This window comes from Bacillus rossius, chromosome 6 (genome assembly GCF_032445375.1).
Source record: "Bacillus rossius redtenbacheri isolate Brsri chromosome 6, Brsri_v3, whole genome shotgun sequence".
Classification (NCBI taxonomy): domain Eukaryota; kingdom Metazoa; phylum Arthropoda; class Insecta; order Phasmatodea; family Bacillidae; genus Bacillus; species Bacillus rossius.
In genome coordinates this window covers 15,160,414-15,176,076 of record NC_086334.1, presented here as the reverse complement: position 1 = coordinate 15,176,076, position 15,663 = coordinate 15,160,414, and the positions used below count along the sequence as shown (strand labels likewise).

Here is a 15,663-nt window from a genome sequence, read left to right as displayed (position 1 = left end):
AACATTAAAATTAAGATGCAATTAGAAAAAAATATTATTAGGAGAAAAAACAGATAAATGTTGCTGAGGATGACTTACGAACACATTTTAAACTCCCGAATATTAGGTATTTTAAATTAAATTATACATTTCATAGCAACTTTTTAAAGAGGTTTTCGTCTACTAGTGTAGGATATAAAATATTTACTGTAAAAATACGAGGCAAATGCTTTCTTCTAATTAATGTAAAATTGGGGTTTTTTCAAAGTTAAATTATGGGAAACAAAAAATATATATAAAGTGACTCCATTCACTAGCATGTACTTCAATCGAAAGAAACTTAATACCTACGCAAATTTGTTAGAGAATATTCTCTTCTGTAACTAAGGGAATATTAGGATCAAAAATAAATTCAAAAATAATTTACATACTAAAATATAAATTTCTATATATATCAATGCATTTTGAGGAAGACGTAGGTGGAATGATTTTTGTTAGCTATTTTACAATCAGTGTAAGTCTAAATGGAATAATTCACTAAAAATGAAGGTATTACAACGGAATATACGAGGAAATTAGCGAAAGCATAACTAATCCGGTGGTTTTATTTTCCGGAGATCAGTACTTACGTCAGTGAGCTCCATTTCCTCACCATCGTCCATAGAAGGAACTGTAAGTTTGCCTTGCGCAATGGTCATGTAGTCGTAGAAGTTGTCGGACAACATGCACATCTCTGAGAGAAAACGCGAAACTCTTTGGTTAGCTTTCCTTATACACGAGATTAATTACGTGAAGAATCTCCCTCTGCTTCATCTGATCTTTGCTTTGGCAAAGTCCCAAGAATGTGTTGTCCAATTGGTTGTCGAATTAAGACAAATAACTCAAAGATCAAAATCAAGTTAAATTTAACTGCCACAATTTTGAACACCTTCGTAAATACCCATTTGTACTTTAAGCATCCACTTACCCGAAAATATACTATTTATAAATTAAAATAATGAAATTTACAAAGCAACACATTTAGATACTTATTTGCACAAGTATTTCACATCACATGGGACAATGCTCTGGAAGGGAAAAAAGCAAAAGCACATGAAGAAATGAGCGGACATGTCTCACAGTACCAGTTTTAACCACGTGTGAAATATTCTAGCGCAACATAAAGTCCGGAATGTATTCGCGAACTAATTAACGAAGAACTTTACACAACTGAGCTGAGTGAACATCTCACATGAAAGGTTTGTGTGGTTGAGAAGCTTGATGTAATCTGTCAAGTTTATGAAATCAAATATAAAATCAGTTGAATTATAAGTCAAATAACTAACGGAAAGTATGGTGTTACTTACTGTTTGAAAAAGTATCGCAGGTTTAATTGAAGTGAACTAAATATAAATTTATTTGATTGCTTCTTTAAAATAATATTTGTTATAATTTTCTCCTGTGGAAAAAAACAAAACAAACCAAAATTGGTTTCAACTGTAAGGCAGTCGCAATTTTTTTTACTATTTTGGTACGTTGAGTGAGACATGTTCTGTATGCGCAGTGCATAGACGCGAAGCAATGCAGGACGCTAAAGCTACGAAGGAAGAAGAAGAAGCGGCTCGTGACAGTTACCGCCAAAGTATCACAATAAATACATCTGTTCATTCGTGAGATATTGGGGAAACTCTCAGACACAAGCCACTCCTTCCCACAAGAACACAGACAGCACTGGAAGCGACACGAAAGCAAAAAAAAAAAAAAAAAAAACACTCAGCTTGCGACAGTGACAAGCAACACACTGTGCAGTGTGCAAGCAAAAAAAAAAAAAAACCAGATTTATGGTCAAAACACCACACCACATGAAACTCAGGTTCTCCACAAAACGCAAGTTTGGGTATGGCGATTTCCTCAGTCTGTAAATGCATAAAGAAGCGCACACATAAAAAATTTGCCATTGGCAGGAAGTACATCTTGAAATAAAGTCAAATATTAGGAATTAGCTACCCAGAATTTGAATTTTTTTTAAAAATTTTTTTTTGAAATCATAAAAGGTGTCAAGTAAGCAGGCTTGCCCACGTTTACGACAATGACATAAACTAAGGAGCTACTATTTAATTTAATAATAGTCATTGTGCTGAATAATACCGAACGTTTATGATGGATTTAAAAATCATTTATATCAACCAAGTTATTTATTCAAATATATTTTTTTTTTTCGTTTTCGTCCAATCCTGCGATACAGAGTTATCTGCTGTTGAAAGTAGTTGGTGTTCGTCAAGCCGCAGTCGGATAAAGCAGAGAGACCGTCGACTATAGTAATGGGATTCCCGCGCTGTGAATGGCCAGGGACGCGAACAGTCTCGAGACTGACACGTGTGGTCAGCGAACTGTCATTCCAACTACAAGAAAAGGGTCCAGAAGGGGACAGAGCGTTAGTCACTGAACGAATGTCACTTATGTCCTGGAGTGTGAAGTAACTTTCAAATACACTTACTATAATGGACTGCTTACATGTTACTGCACATCGCACCAAATAAAAAAAAAATATCATGACTCACAGGAACAGGAAAATTTACTTGTTTATAAAAGGGTAAAATAAATATAACAAAAGAAGATGGTTTTAAAGACTTGCATTTAAGTTATGTGCAAAGGAAGACAGGACTTTAAGCGAGGTTAAAATTTTTATGTCCAAAGAAATGAGCAGTTACTGTGGTAAGAAGATACAGATAATAGTACATTTGTATTTAAATACTATTTATGAATTTAACATTTAAAAAAGGAAAATTTTTCTCCAAAGTTTTCAGTTGTTAAGTAATACGTCACAATAAGATAGTATTGTTATATATTTTGATCTCTTACCACTCCATTAAGTCATTTATTATGTTCCATTTTTACTGAAAATTTCTAATACTCGAAATTAACAATATTACATCACTATGATGTATATTTAAATGTGTATATAATAATCATGAGTAACGTAAGGTTATTACCATGTATTATTAAGCCTTAGCTATGAATCACTTGTCAAGGTCAAGCATTATTCGCAAGGCAGCTCCACAATCAGCTGGAAGAAGAGAAAGGCGGAAGAAGCAGTAGTGATGTTTCCTCAGTCACTTACATCAGTAATGAGCATTTCTTCGGAATCATCTACACTGGGAATGGTGGTCTTTCCCTGCGACACGAAGTAGTAGTCGTGGACGTTGTTGGATAGCAGACACATCGCTGCGGGGGGCAAACAACACACCACATGCGACACAACTGCTGCAGCAACCGAGTGCCAACCAGCCAACTTCAACAGTCTGCGACTTCCACAGCAACAGTCCATGATTGTTGCTGGGGGTCTGCTTTGCGCAGAGTTCCGAAGGTGCTAAAAACACTCCTGTTTAAGGTGTTTTTTTTTTGGTGTCCATGTGGCCAAGGTGAGGTGCAGAAACTTACTTAAAAGCTCGGAATGTTCCAGCGTGGAGCTATTAGTTAAGTTTCTCATTAACTGCTTTCTTTTGAATGTCTTTCAGTATCGTTGTGGGTGAATAATGATGTAACATAGTTTTCAAGTATAAGCTGTTTTCAAGTTATCTAGATGGAGCAAGATGCTAAAGCGCATTATGAAGCTAAACAAGAAATATACATATATTTTGAAACTATTATTAATAGAAAAGCAACAACACTAGTAGTGTGTTTGGTCCACTGTTGGAGTTCCCGCATAGAAAATGTACTTAAAAATGTCGTCGTACACACTATAGTTGCTCCAAAATACGCGGAAGAACCGCTTAAAGGAAGGAAGCGAAAAAAAATCCCGACTCGACAACCGAAAGAAAGCATCATGCACTCACTGTCTACTCGGGAGTCTCAAATCCCTGGGACCGAGGCTAGGGGAATCAGGGTAGGATGCCAAGTCCTGAATGAAGGGTTTATGAGGCTGAAGTCGTGCTCGAGGTTGCAAGGGGGGGGGGGGGGGAAATAAAAACCGGAGTCAAGAAGTGGAACTCCTGAGCTGTGTAACTCGACAAGTCAAGACAGAGCGTGAAGACAAGGGCCTAGCGGCCCGGATCTGAGTTCTCGGACACCCCGCAGGCAAGGACCCGCGACTTACGTCCGTCAGTGTACACTCCTCGCCGTCATCGACGTTGGGAATAGTGGTCTTCCCTTGGGAGATGAAGTAGTAATCATGGGGGTCATCGGTGAGCAAACACATCTCTGGGGCGACAAGAAATTACATCGGGTGAGACATTTGAATCACATTACCATCAGCACAAAATTATCTTTAGAAACATATGGCAGTTATGCACAATTAGCTGTCAAATAAATGAACAAAAGAATGCTTTTTTTTAATGCAAAGAACACAAATTATCAAAGTCATTATATCTAATATACTTAATTCAGCTGCTCAGCAACTCTAAATGTTGACGCTACATAACCTAACACAGTAATATCTAGTTACAAGTTCGTGACGCCAAGCCATAACCTGAAAACAGAAATTGATTATAAATTCCGTGGAACTGGCGGAACCAGGCCACCAGAAGAGACATGGTGATCATATGCTGCAAAATGTTACAACATAAAATCTTCAAATTTGTTGTGGTTGTCATCGAAAGGTTATATAAAAAAAATACCAGCACAGATTGAATTTTTATTTTGGACAAGCCCAATAACAGTGCTGCATTAATATTATGAAGGTCACACACCTCATTTATGTCTTGTAGTGATACTATAACTTAAATTTGATAAATAAACGTATTATAAACAAAATAACATTAAAGTTTGAGTACTATAGAAATGAATGGACCCATTCAGTCCATTAGTTCAATGAAATGAACAATACATGTGGATTATCAAAATGAAATTTTGTGGTGTGGTGGGGGTGTTCAAGGGGTACATCATAGTTCACATCATAATCTATGTCTGCGAAATAAATTAATTTCATTATAATTTAATATAATGTAGATATTAATTTTACAAAGATATTTTATTTGAATCTTAAGATTATTACAACATAAAATATATAAAATAATAGTTTGATAAAAAAAAGAAAATGAGATCTTAGGAATTGACAAAGAGTAGCTGAAAGGGTTAAATTAATATTACGTAGTACTTATATATGGTTCTCAAGTCACAAGGAAACAAGCAGGAACATGAGTACTGAAAAGGCCACGATATACTCACGTTTCAGGCCAGGCACAGCTCCCGACATCATCTGGTAGAAGATGTGGTAGGATCTCTCCAGAGACTGTTGTGAGATCACACGAGCTTTCTCAAGCAGGTCTGCCAACCAAACACTCGTGTCAGGTTCGTTATATTTACTTTCGTGATGTTTTATTTTTATTTTAGAAAGCCCAATACTAGCAATTTTTCGCTAACGAAAAAAAAATGGCTGCCGGAAGAACTGAAAGAATTTTGACAAAATTCAAAACAAACACTTGTAAAATTGGCTCTGTACACCCATGCACTTTCATTATTAAAATCAATTTAATTTTCTCTTAACGAATTACTCTACCAACTTATATTTTCTGAATGGTTTCAGAAATATTGCTATGTAAATTTAGTTTCTAAATAACGGAAATTTTTTAAATATCAAGTCAAATTATTACTTTAGAGTGGATGAATTTAGCGAAGCTTTGCAAGTAAAGATTGGAAAAATTTGCGTTTTATCAGTTCTATTGTTAATGGTGATAGTTAAACTATTTCGCTTTACTACGGCACTTTCATGAGCATTCGTGTTGAGTACTCACATGTCTCAATGTCAGCTCCTGCCAGCTTTCCAGCAGGACCAAAGTGGATCCTGATGAATTTACCCTGAAGCACGTAAGAGAACATTATGTCACTTGGGTATTAAGTTCAAAGAAAAAAAAATGCATCGCCTTAGTGTGTAACATAATTTTTTTTCGATTGAGGGGAACATTTTGGAAGCAAAAATTTTCTCCAGCACACATATACACTTAAAGACATACAGAAACATTAATTTAAATGCTTGAAGAAATTTGTTTTTAAGTTTAATTGCTATGGCAGTGTTATTCTTGGCACAGAAATAAGTTGAATTATCATTTACACGAGCATATACACAAAACCAGTGAAATAATACCTCACTACCCACTCTTGTTGGTGTGAGGGAAAATAACCCACGTTACGTGAAAAAAATAATACAATAAATTTGTTTCTCGTTTCAGTAAACATGAGACTACACGTATATGTGGATTTCAACAATAAGAAAAAGTTTTGATTGGTCAGAAACACTCGTAGGCTAGAGGCGTCATTGCAGGATACTTACGAAGCGAGAGGAGTTGTCGTTTCGCACTGTCTTGGCGTTACCGAAGGCTTCAAGCACAGGGTTAGTCTGGACGACCTGGTCTTCCAAGCTCCCCTGAAACACAAACAGAATTTGCACGTCACTTGAGTTTACTCAAGGGCGGGAAAGGGTTTCTCTGAGAAAATATCTCCATTAAAATATGTACAGCTGAGTACTGATCGCGGCATACGCTGTTAAAGATTAAACAACAATTTCATCGGGACATATTGAGGATACTTGTGCTTACAAACTTAATTTTTTTTTTACTAAGTATTGCTCAGCTGTAAGAAAATCTACCCAAATATAATGAGCATTATTGTGTGATTTTGTAGAGGAACCATAGAGCAGGCGATACTCTGAAAACATCAATATTAAGGGGTAGTATGACTAAAAAAAACCATCCCGTAATTATTATTCATGGGATATCATTTTACATCATTCAACCAGTTTTCAACATATCTATCACAACTTATCTGTAATTGATAAATGTGGTTTTAAATTACAGTCATTAAATTTAATCAAACATTTTTGTCGTTACAAGCACCGTTTTCACATTTTTGTCAAGTAAAAATCAATCCTTTGTGATTTTATTAATAGTGTTAAATTATTGCATGCTAGAAATGTTGACTGATTCGTTAGAAGGTTTACAGATGACTTGGTATTTTCCAAATGATTCACAAATTTAAAATCATTAAAGATTATTTTTAATCGAGAGAAGACCGCTAAAAATCTTGATTTATATCCCAAAAGCTGGGTCCTGAGCGTAATGACAGAAAAAAAAGAAGACTATCGCTATTCATTTGAGGGTTTATTGTAGTTCCAAAAGTTCTTTACCTTCTTTTTGTCACTTGCTGATTCTTCTTTCTTGCTGCTGGCACCTACAGTGGCGAAGTACGCAATTACTTTCTTCGTGTTCTCAGTTTTCCCTGCACCGGACTCTCCTCTGTGGACAAGAGAACAGTGTTCGTGAATTACTGGACCACTTTTAAAACAAAACAAAAAAAGGAAAGGGCAACATTCATATGTAATTATTCTTAATTTTTGCCAACCTAGGACACAAATGAACATTGCTAGACAACTTCACAGCGTAAGCTCAAACTGAAATAAAGGCAGTTCAAGAGTTCTTGCTATATAAGTACTTAATTCACAAAATATATTTTATATTCTTATGAACGATAGCAAAGAAAAATCTTAAAATTATTAATTTCCAGTAACACAACTTTTGAATTATTTAACGATGATACAGATTCGCGCTGTTTAAAAGTTGAAAAAAAGATTTAAAAACAGACATCATAACGTAAAAAAAGGACTACAAAAATCAAACTGAATTCCATTGATATTGCCCTGTGTGTTTCAAACAGTAAATTGAACGTAAACTGTAGTAGCCATTAAGGCTGAACAGTTTTTATCCTTTTTATTCAGCTAATATGTAACTTTAGAAATGTCTATGTATTATGATGATTAAATAGTAAATTAAATTCAAAGCGTAAATTGAACATTTTATTTTCATGAAGAGCAGTGTAAATAGTAACTTACGTGATCAACATGGACTGGTTCTCACGGTCTGAAAAGAAGAAAAACCAAAGAATTTATATTTGTAGAAGAAACAGGATGCTAAATATTTAGCATCAATATTGACTTAAACGTAAATGTAGGATACTCTTTTATTAATGTAAATGCAAAACATGCAGAATGACTTGAAAAAAAACCCAAACATTTGAACGTAGTCACTGGTTTTCTAAATATTTATAGTTAGTTTATTTTGGGTATTCATTTAAATCTTGCAGCAAAATTATTATATTTTCTTTTAAGATTGAAAACACTCATTCTACTGCCTAGTGATTTGTCTATTCATTTTCTTTCTGAGAAAGTGCTTACTTGATACATAAAATCAGGAAACTTTAATTTTAGATCACTTTAATTTGAGGTAATTAATAATTTACGCTGCAACATTTAAAAAAAATTAGCCTAAATTTCCTGAAACTACTCTTACATTGATATTATGACACTGCTTAGTGGCACTTATCTATGAGAGCATTGGAATAATAAGCTTAAGGAATCTATCATGAAATTGTATCCAACAGCAAAAAGCCACTGCTTCATTTGCCATTGCGGGCAGTGAAGTTATTTCCTCTCTTTCCCACAAGCGACCATCTTTACGTAGTTTTATAGGGCACACCTAGTCAGGTTTGTATCTGTGTTAGCGCGGCGGGATGATTAAGTGCGACGCTCGCTGGTGCTTCAAACGCGGTATCGCCTCTAAGCGCAAGACTGTGGACTGGCACGGAGTCTTCTCGACGTGCATAGAGCAACAATGAGAATTGAGCGTGAACCGTAACATTATATGGCATAGAAATGAAGATAAAGGTGTAATGCATGTCACTTGAGTGGTTTCAGGAATCTCTGTAATGGGTGTTTCATGCCTAAAAAAGGATTCTGAGCGCACGCTTTTTCTAAAAATAAAAAATTGTTAAATAACGGAATACGAAACACAACTACTCATATGTAGAGACTGGAAAAATTCGCGGGTTCAATGACCTGTAGGATGAACTCCATAGTTCTACGTATGTACACTCGGTCAAATTCCACCCACTCATTGGCTGCTGTCTTGTGAGGCGTCCCAACGTAGCAGCCTGTGATTCGATAAAGCTTTGGTCGGGCGTTTTCTCATTGGCCCAAGAGTCATCCAGGTGAGTTGTGAGCCAATAGCAGAGGCATCACTGAGGTATAACTATTTGTATTTTAGCCTGTCGCGAAATGAATTCGCGAATTTTTCCGGTCCCTACTCATACGCCTTCAGCGTGTTATTGGAGACACCACGCGGGGCCTTAAGGGGCCCGCCTCGTCAGGGGTGAATGTGTGTTAGTGAGGCGGGATGATAAGCGCGACGCTCGCTGGTGCTTCTAGCGCGGTATAGCCTCTAAGCGCAAGTCTCTGAACTGGCGCGCATTCGTCTCGTCGTCACAGGATAACTGTGAAATTTAAGCGGTGACCGTAACATTTTATGGCGGAGAAATGAAGATAAAGGTGTTATGCAAGCCCCTTAAGTGCTTTCAAGAATCTGTACTGATTGTTTTATGCCTAAAAATTACTCTGAAAACACGCGTTTTAGGCATTTTAACGCTTCTAAAAATACAGTTTAAAAACTTAATCCGAAATTAAAAGTACTTTTCGGTCCTCAGCGAACTCTTAAATGCTATTCGTAAATAGGCCCCACTCGGATATCTTGAGTAGTTTTGAAATCGCGTTGTTTTTCCTGAAGCTCTGCACACCGTGTGTGTGCCCAGGTAGGCGGGCCCCTTAAGGCTACGTGCAGATGTGCAGGAATATCTGCGTGGAGTGCGAAGAGAGGCGGTACTCACTGGTCAACATGTTGACGTAGGCTCCGTCGGAGATGGCGAAGATGTGGGGCGGCACCTCGTTCCTCCTCTTGCCTCGGTACAGCTTGGCGCACCGCAGGGTGTACACGGGGTACCTCTTGTAAGGGTTGATGGCCACGCAGAACAGGCCGGAGTAGGTCTGCGAGGGACCGCCACACAACAACACTGTCAAGCCACGCGTCTCGCGCGGGCCAGCGGACATCGTCACCTCGCAATCTCGCTCGCACTCAACAATAACTCCACCATTAAGTACTAAATTCAGACGTGAATATATTTTTTTTAATTTTTCACCAACTTAGGACACAAATGAACATTTATAGACAACTTCACGGTGTGGGCTTTAACTGAAATAAAGACAGTTCAATAGTTATTGCTTTTAAAATACTTAATAATGTTTTTTATTTGATTTTTATGAACGATGGGGGAAAGTATCCTAAAATTAATAATTTTCAGTAACACATCTTTTGAATTATTTCTCGATAATGCGGATTCGCGCTGTTTAAAAGTTCAAAGAAAGACATACAAAACAGAATTTATAACGTAAAAAAAGGAGGGCTACCAAAATTTAATTGCTTTTTTTTCCGACTCTCTCTGTATGTTTCAAAGAGTAAATCGTATGTAAACTGTAGTAATTTTTTACTTTGTGTTGTGCGTCTTTAAGGCTAAACATTTTTTATCTCTTTTATTCAGCTGATACGTAACTGTAGAAATGTCTGCGCATTTTATCTGACTCAATAAGAAATTAAAATTCGAAGCGTAAAACAAACGTTTAATGAAGTTTAGTATACATTGTAACTTACGTGATCAAAATTGTCGTGAACAATATGGACACATGTTTCAAGACCATGTTGGTAATTATTTTTCTTATCAATACAATTATTTTAGGGCTTTTACCTGTAAGCTTACCACGATAGCTATCTTGGATTCCATGTTTTGTTTCGAATTTTCGCAACATATATTTACTAAACATAATCTTGTATCGGTTTATTGTCTCTATTTTCAGACATAAATTAACGGTAACTTAATATCTAGTAATAAAATTTGTAACAAAACAACAAATTCAAGAGTGTTATCAGAATACACTTTCAGGAAACTCTCTTAAATAATAGCAATTACAAGAAAACGAAGTTACTATCATGGTGCGTGCGACCGAACCTTAAGTCATCAGTAAATATTTTTTTTTCTGATAATTTTTATTATTCCCGGGCCTTACATGCAGATTTATTCACGAATACGTTCAAACAAAATTTTTTTAATGAACATTGATGCCGTTTCCTAAGAACAACGTGAGCCTGTAATTTAAAGTCAGACATAAGTTTTATTTCCTGACGTATTTCATTTTTAGTGAATTATTCGTCACTTTATTAAGAATATATAGCGTCTTCAGAAAGTAGTGGGGTTCGAACCACTGGACTACCGTCCCGAAGCTTAAATACAAAGAGATGTCACAGCCTGCTGTCAGCGCACTTGAAAGAGCTGTCACCACCACACGGGTTCCCACTTCAGTTACAGTAAACATTTATCAACTGGATATCTCTTTTTTTTGTGAGAATGGCTCTGAAATTGAGTTTGATATTAAGGCTACTCACTTATTTCTCACAGATCCTTGGACACGAAAGCAGCAAAAATTAAACAAATATACCTAAGTTAAAAATGAAATTAAACCTAGCATACTCTGAGCTACCCAATGTATTTACTTACTAACTATTACGTCACATTATCACATGTCAACACTTATACATAGTAACTGATTAAAAGTTTACTCAAAGTTTGATCTATATAAATACACGTAAGTCCATATATCGCCATTCACGCCACAACATTACGTTTAATTTTGACGCCCACGTAAAACTGTAAACTGACGCAAGCAAACACAGAAAGTATATTCAATAATTGTAATTGTATGAATTTCCACATATGTTTGATCACTTTCAAGTGGAAGACTGGCGATATATGCAACCTTCTCGAACAAAAAAAAAAAAAAACAACTGCACGTACCAATCATAACAAAATAAAAACAGTCAGTGGAGTTTGAACTGCTCGACGTGGTCCCAAACATTCGAGCATGTTCTGGAACTGCACCGTCCCATCGGAGGTCGCGCGGAGCAAGGCCAGGCGATCTTTTCGACTTTCTTTTTGCGATTACTGCGAGCGCGATGTGCTCGAAACTCTTCAGGTAATATTTTTTAAATGTTCCAATCTCAGAAAAGGGACCAGAAAACTGAAAAAAAGTGTTTCTAAAATCAGCGTTTGAAGTACAGTTCATTTGAAGCTTCTGTGTGTAAGAAACATTTACAAGAATAATTAATTGACGGTAGGGGTTTCTAAGCCTTCTAATCGAGGCCAAAGGTTTCAGAAGTTGAAAATACCCGGGTCAAACAATAGGTCGATGAGGGGGACGCCGATCAGTGGGGCAGCAGGAAGACTTTTCGTTCAGATGCAGTTGCAAATCATGACTTTAAATAAGTCGGAGATAAGTGAGATTGGAATATTTTCGAATCGGTGGCCTGAAATACTTAACTATAATTGTTTCATACAAATTTTTAACGAAAGGGAGGGTTAACGCAAAAATTTAAGTAAACATTAAATATATACTGAAAAAAAAACCCGAAGTGAAAATTCTCGCTCCAAACGGGCTGTCGCGCGCTCCCCTCCCCCTGCTTGAAGCTGCGCTCTGGCCGACGATGTAGACGGTGCTGTCCCTACAGTACGTCACTAAGCTACGCACAACGACCAGGCACGAGGGGGGGGGGACACACGTCACGCCCCCCTCCTTCGGCCGCATTCCCGGAGGTTGGTAATGGCCGTCCTCCTAGCCACTTCAACCGAGTGCTGTGGTAGCGACAATACGGGAGAAACTGGCGAGAAATAACAAGAGACAGGCGTGGAGTGCACCTATGTTTATTTTTTTTTTCAAGTGCGCGAAGGTAGTTTACAGTAGTGCGGAGTGTAGAATAGCTTGAAAGCAATGCTTGGCCAGAGTTTCCCGTATGGTCCTACCGCGATGCTTGGTCGGGTTGTCCGCGGGGGGGCGGGGCGAATCCTGGCGCCGTTTCCCCCGCAGCCGGGGGCGGGTCGCAGAGGGGCCAGTAGTCACGGCTTGTCCTCGTCGGGGGAAGCACAGGAGCAGGGTCGTTCCCTCCTATTGGCGTCTCATAAGCCAGTTAGCGGGGTTAGTGGAAGATGGGAAGTCTCGAAAACAAGCAGAGGTTAGCGTTTGCAACACATAACTGGAAATTTCTGAAGTAGGTACGCGAAACGGCGCGTTCCGCTTCCTCACTCGAAGAACACTCACAAACGCGGGAACATTCTCGTGCGTCGGTCCTGTCTGGTGAAGTAGACGGAGTAATTCAATCTTTCGGCAGACAAGAGTCGCGTAGTTTCATGCAGGTACTGATGCTTGGCGCACTTCACAACAGAGAGGGAAGAATGGAAACGTGAGGGTGGATTTGGGTTTTTTCCAATGATACACATGCCGGGACAGGAATGGAGATTGCAAAACAGTCAGAAACAAGCAAGACGTTGGGCTGCAGAGAACAAGCACCTTATTTTTTTTTACAACTTACGTAGATGAGCTTATGGTAGTATCGTTGCTTCAGGTTATGCAATACAGAAGCGTCATTAAGGTAGGTCAAGTTGGACATGTCCTCGCATTTCTCATACTTGGGAGGGTTCACCTGGGTGACCTGCTCTTTCTTGAAGTTCTTCTCCTGGTCGGGGGAGAGAGACAGACACAACAGCTCGATTAGACACGTCCGGCAGTGGCTCCCATACGGCCCGGCACCGGGCACTTACGTAGATGAGCTTGCAGTAGTAGCGCTGCCGCAGGTTGTGCAGCACGGCAGCCTCGTTCAGGTACGTGAGGTCGGCCATGTCCTCCACCTTCTCGTACTTGGGCGGGTTCACTTGCGAGATCTGCTCCTTCTTTAGCGTCTTCTCCTGCTCAACCACAGCAGCGAGTACAGTCCCGGGCCCTGCTCGGAGACCCTACACTCCTGGACTGGGGGCGGGGGAGTGGGACAGCGGGGGGCTCTCTGCACAGTCCGCGTCAACTCTGATGGACCTCTAAGGGTCCCCCATTTTCCATTATCACGGATTTTCCCGTCTCTTACCTATAAACCTGATTTCAAACTATTTATCACAATTTTTACGCATGTCATATCTCCCAGACCTTCTAAACCTTTTTTGAAACCCACACGTTACTAAAAAAAAAAACAAAACTCAAGTCTGTAAGCGGGCGACTAAAACTATAATGATAATCACACCAGTCCACAAGTATTGACTTCAAAAAGTAGCAAAAGCTAAGTCCTATGCCGTGCCGACGACCCAAAAAGATTCAGCGCGGAAGCGTTGTTGCAAGATGGTGAGGCCCAATCCCCCTTAAAGGACACAGATTGGCTGATCTTTGGACATCGTTAAACTAACACGTACGCAAAATGTGTTTTGATTTTGAAATGAACCTCGCGGTAACAGTAGAAAATTATTGCGAGATGCAAGACGTATAGATTAAAATATCTTCATATTTATTTCCTTCTGGTTTTGGTTTAATATCTTAGTAAATAATTAAACAAAATACGCAAACTTTTTTTTATTGTTGGACTGTTTCAAATGTTTGACTGCAAGATATAACAGAAGAACTTCTGAAAACTAATGTTAAAAATCTTTCTACTAAGTGGTTTCTGTCAAAACACCACAATCATTTAAATTAAAAAAATAATATAACTAAATATTCGGGTATGAGAATTCATCTCTGTAAATAAAATCAATTTCGCTTCAGCGATTATTAAATTTAGAGTACGTTATAGTTTAATTTTATTATACATTAATCATCGTTTTTTTTTGCCAAATTACCAATTAACAATTACGGCTAAAATCTTAATGTACGAGTAAGTATCTTACATTGGGAACAAGTTTCATAGAGTTAATCCGATTCGTTTAGTCGGTATAAAAATTTTAAAAGAAAAGGAGGTGTGAAATTTTACAAAAGTTTACTATAATTAGTCTTTTTGGCTTCAAGATATATCTAAAAAAAATCATCTTTATTATGTCAGACAATGATAGGTGACACGATCAGTAGATGTACCCGCAGAGTGTATAGGAAACTAGGAAACAAAAGGATAATTTTGGAACTCATAGGGTTGTACGATAAAAAATGCATTCATTAACAACAAGAACAGTACAATGTTACGAATTCAACGAGAAATACACACACAAAATACACAATCATTAGGAAATATAAATTTCCCAATTACAACAAGCTAAATATGTTACGATGAAAGTAATATTGTTCATGGGATATTTATTAAATAAAAACTGACAATCACTAAGTATCTGTGATTTAGTATATATACTTAATTTTGCAGTATATTAGTCCCAAACATTATGTAAAAATTTATTTTCAGCTATTTGCTTAGTATTGTCTTTGTTACTCGTGTCCAGAAAGTCGCTTACTAGACGGACGCCTTTACAACTTTCATGTAAAAAATAAGAGCTTTTATAAATTTTTAAAATTATTTAAACTTATTTTTGTACAAATAACTATGAAATAATATTATACACTACCAAAATATATCAAAACCAAATTTTAAACATTTTATGTTTTAATGTACGTGGCGCATTCCAGCTAATCGAACACTTTTAAAATGTTGTCACATGTTAGTGTTGGCAGGAATGACTGCCAGAATTCAATCCCAAAATGATAGAATTAGCTGGAATGATCAGTAGATGAAATTTGCTCTTCACTCCCAACACAAATACAACGCGAAATTACTAGAATTTTTTTTGTTAATAACTGATATGGGTTCAAGTAATTTGCTGCCAACAACGAGAAAAAAAATTACTTCAAAAATGGTTAATGTTCAAAACATCCATATGAAATATGTACTTTTACTTCCTGGCTTCTTTAAGACTCAGAAATATTTATATTTATCTTAGGTATTCAAAAATAATGGAAATTATCTGTGATCATTTTTTTGTGCCCAACGTTTCAGCATATCTTCACGGGAGATTCATAACTTAAGGACCGGTGTTCTGGCATAG

The 15,663-nt window shown here is 37.4% G+C and overlaps 1 protein-coding gene across 50 annotated transcripts in view; it reads right to left on the bottom strand.

The window, feature by feature from the left end:
• LOC134532697 (myosin heavy chain, muscle) overlaps window positions 1-15,663 on the bottom strand; it is a 113,709-nt gene that overhangs the window by 78,132 nt on the left and 19,914 nt on the right. For 21 of the 50 annotated variants that reach the window (XM_063369430.1, XM_063369453.1, XM_063369456.1 and 18 more), the window contains exons 3-10: window positions 13,420-13,563; window positions 9,607-9,763; window positions 7,781-7,808; window positions 7,079-7,187; window positions 6,227-6,319; window positions 5,691-5,754; window positions 5,125-5,223; window positions 3,080-3,183 (exon numbers count right to left, since the gene is read on the bottom strand). In XM_063369430.1, the coding sequence (XP_063225500.1) occupies window positions 3,080-3,183; window positions 5,125-5,223; window positions 5,691-5,754; window positions 6,227-6,319; window positions 7,079-7,187; window positions 7,781-7,808; window positions 9,607-9,763; window positions 13,420-13,563 (798 nt within the window). Of the gene's footprint in view, window positions 1-3,079; window positions 3,184-4,054; window positions 4,159-5,124; window positions 5,224-5,690; window positions 5,755-6,226; window positions 6,320-7,078; window positions 7,188-7,780; window positions 7,809-9,606; window positions 9,764-13,190; window positions 13,335-13,419; window positions 13,564-15,663 lie in introns of all 50 variants that reach the window. The other 29 variants (XM_063369415.1, XM_063369442.1, XM_063369425.1 and 26 more) reach the window with 2 other exon arrangements.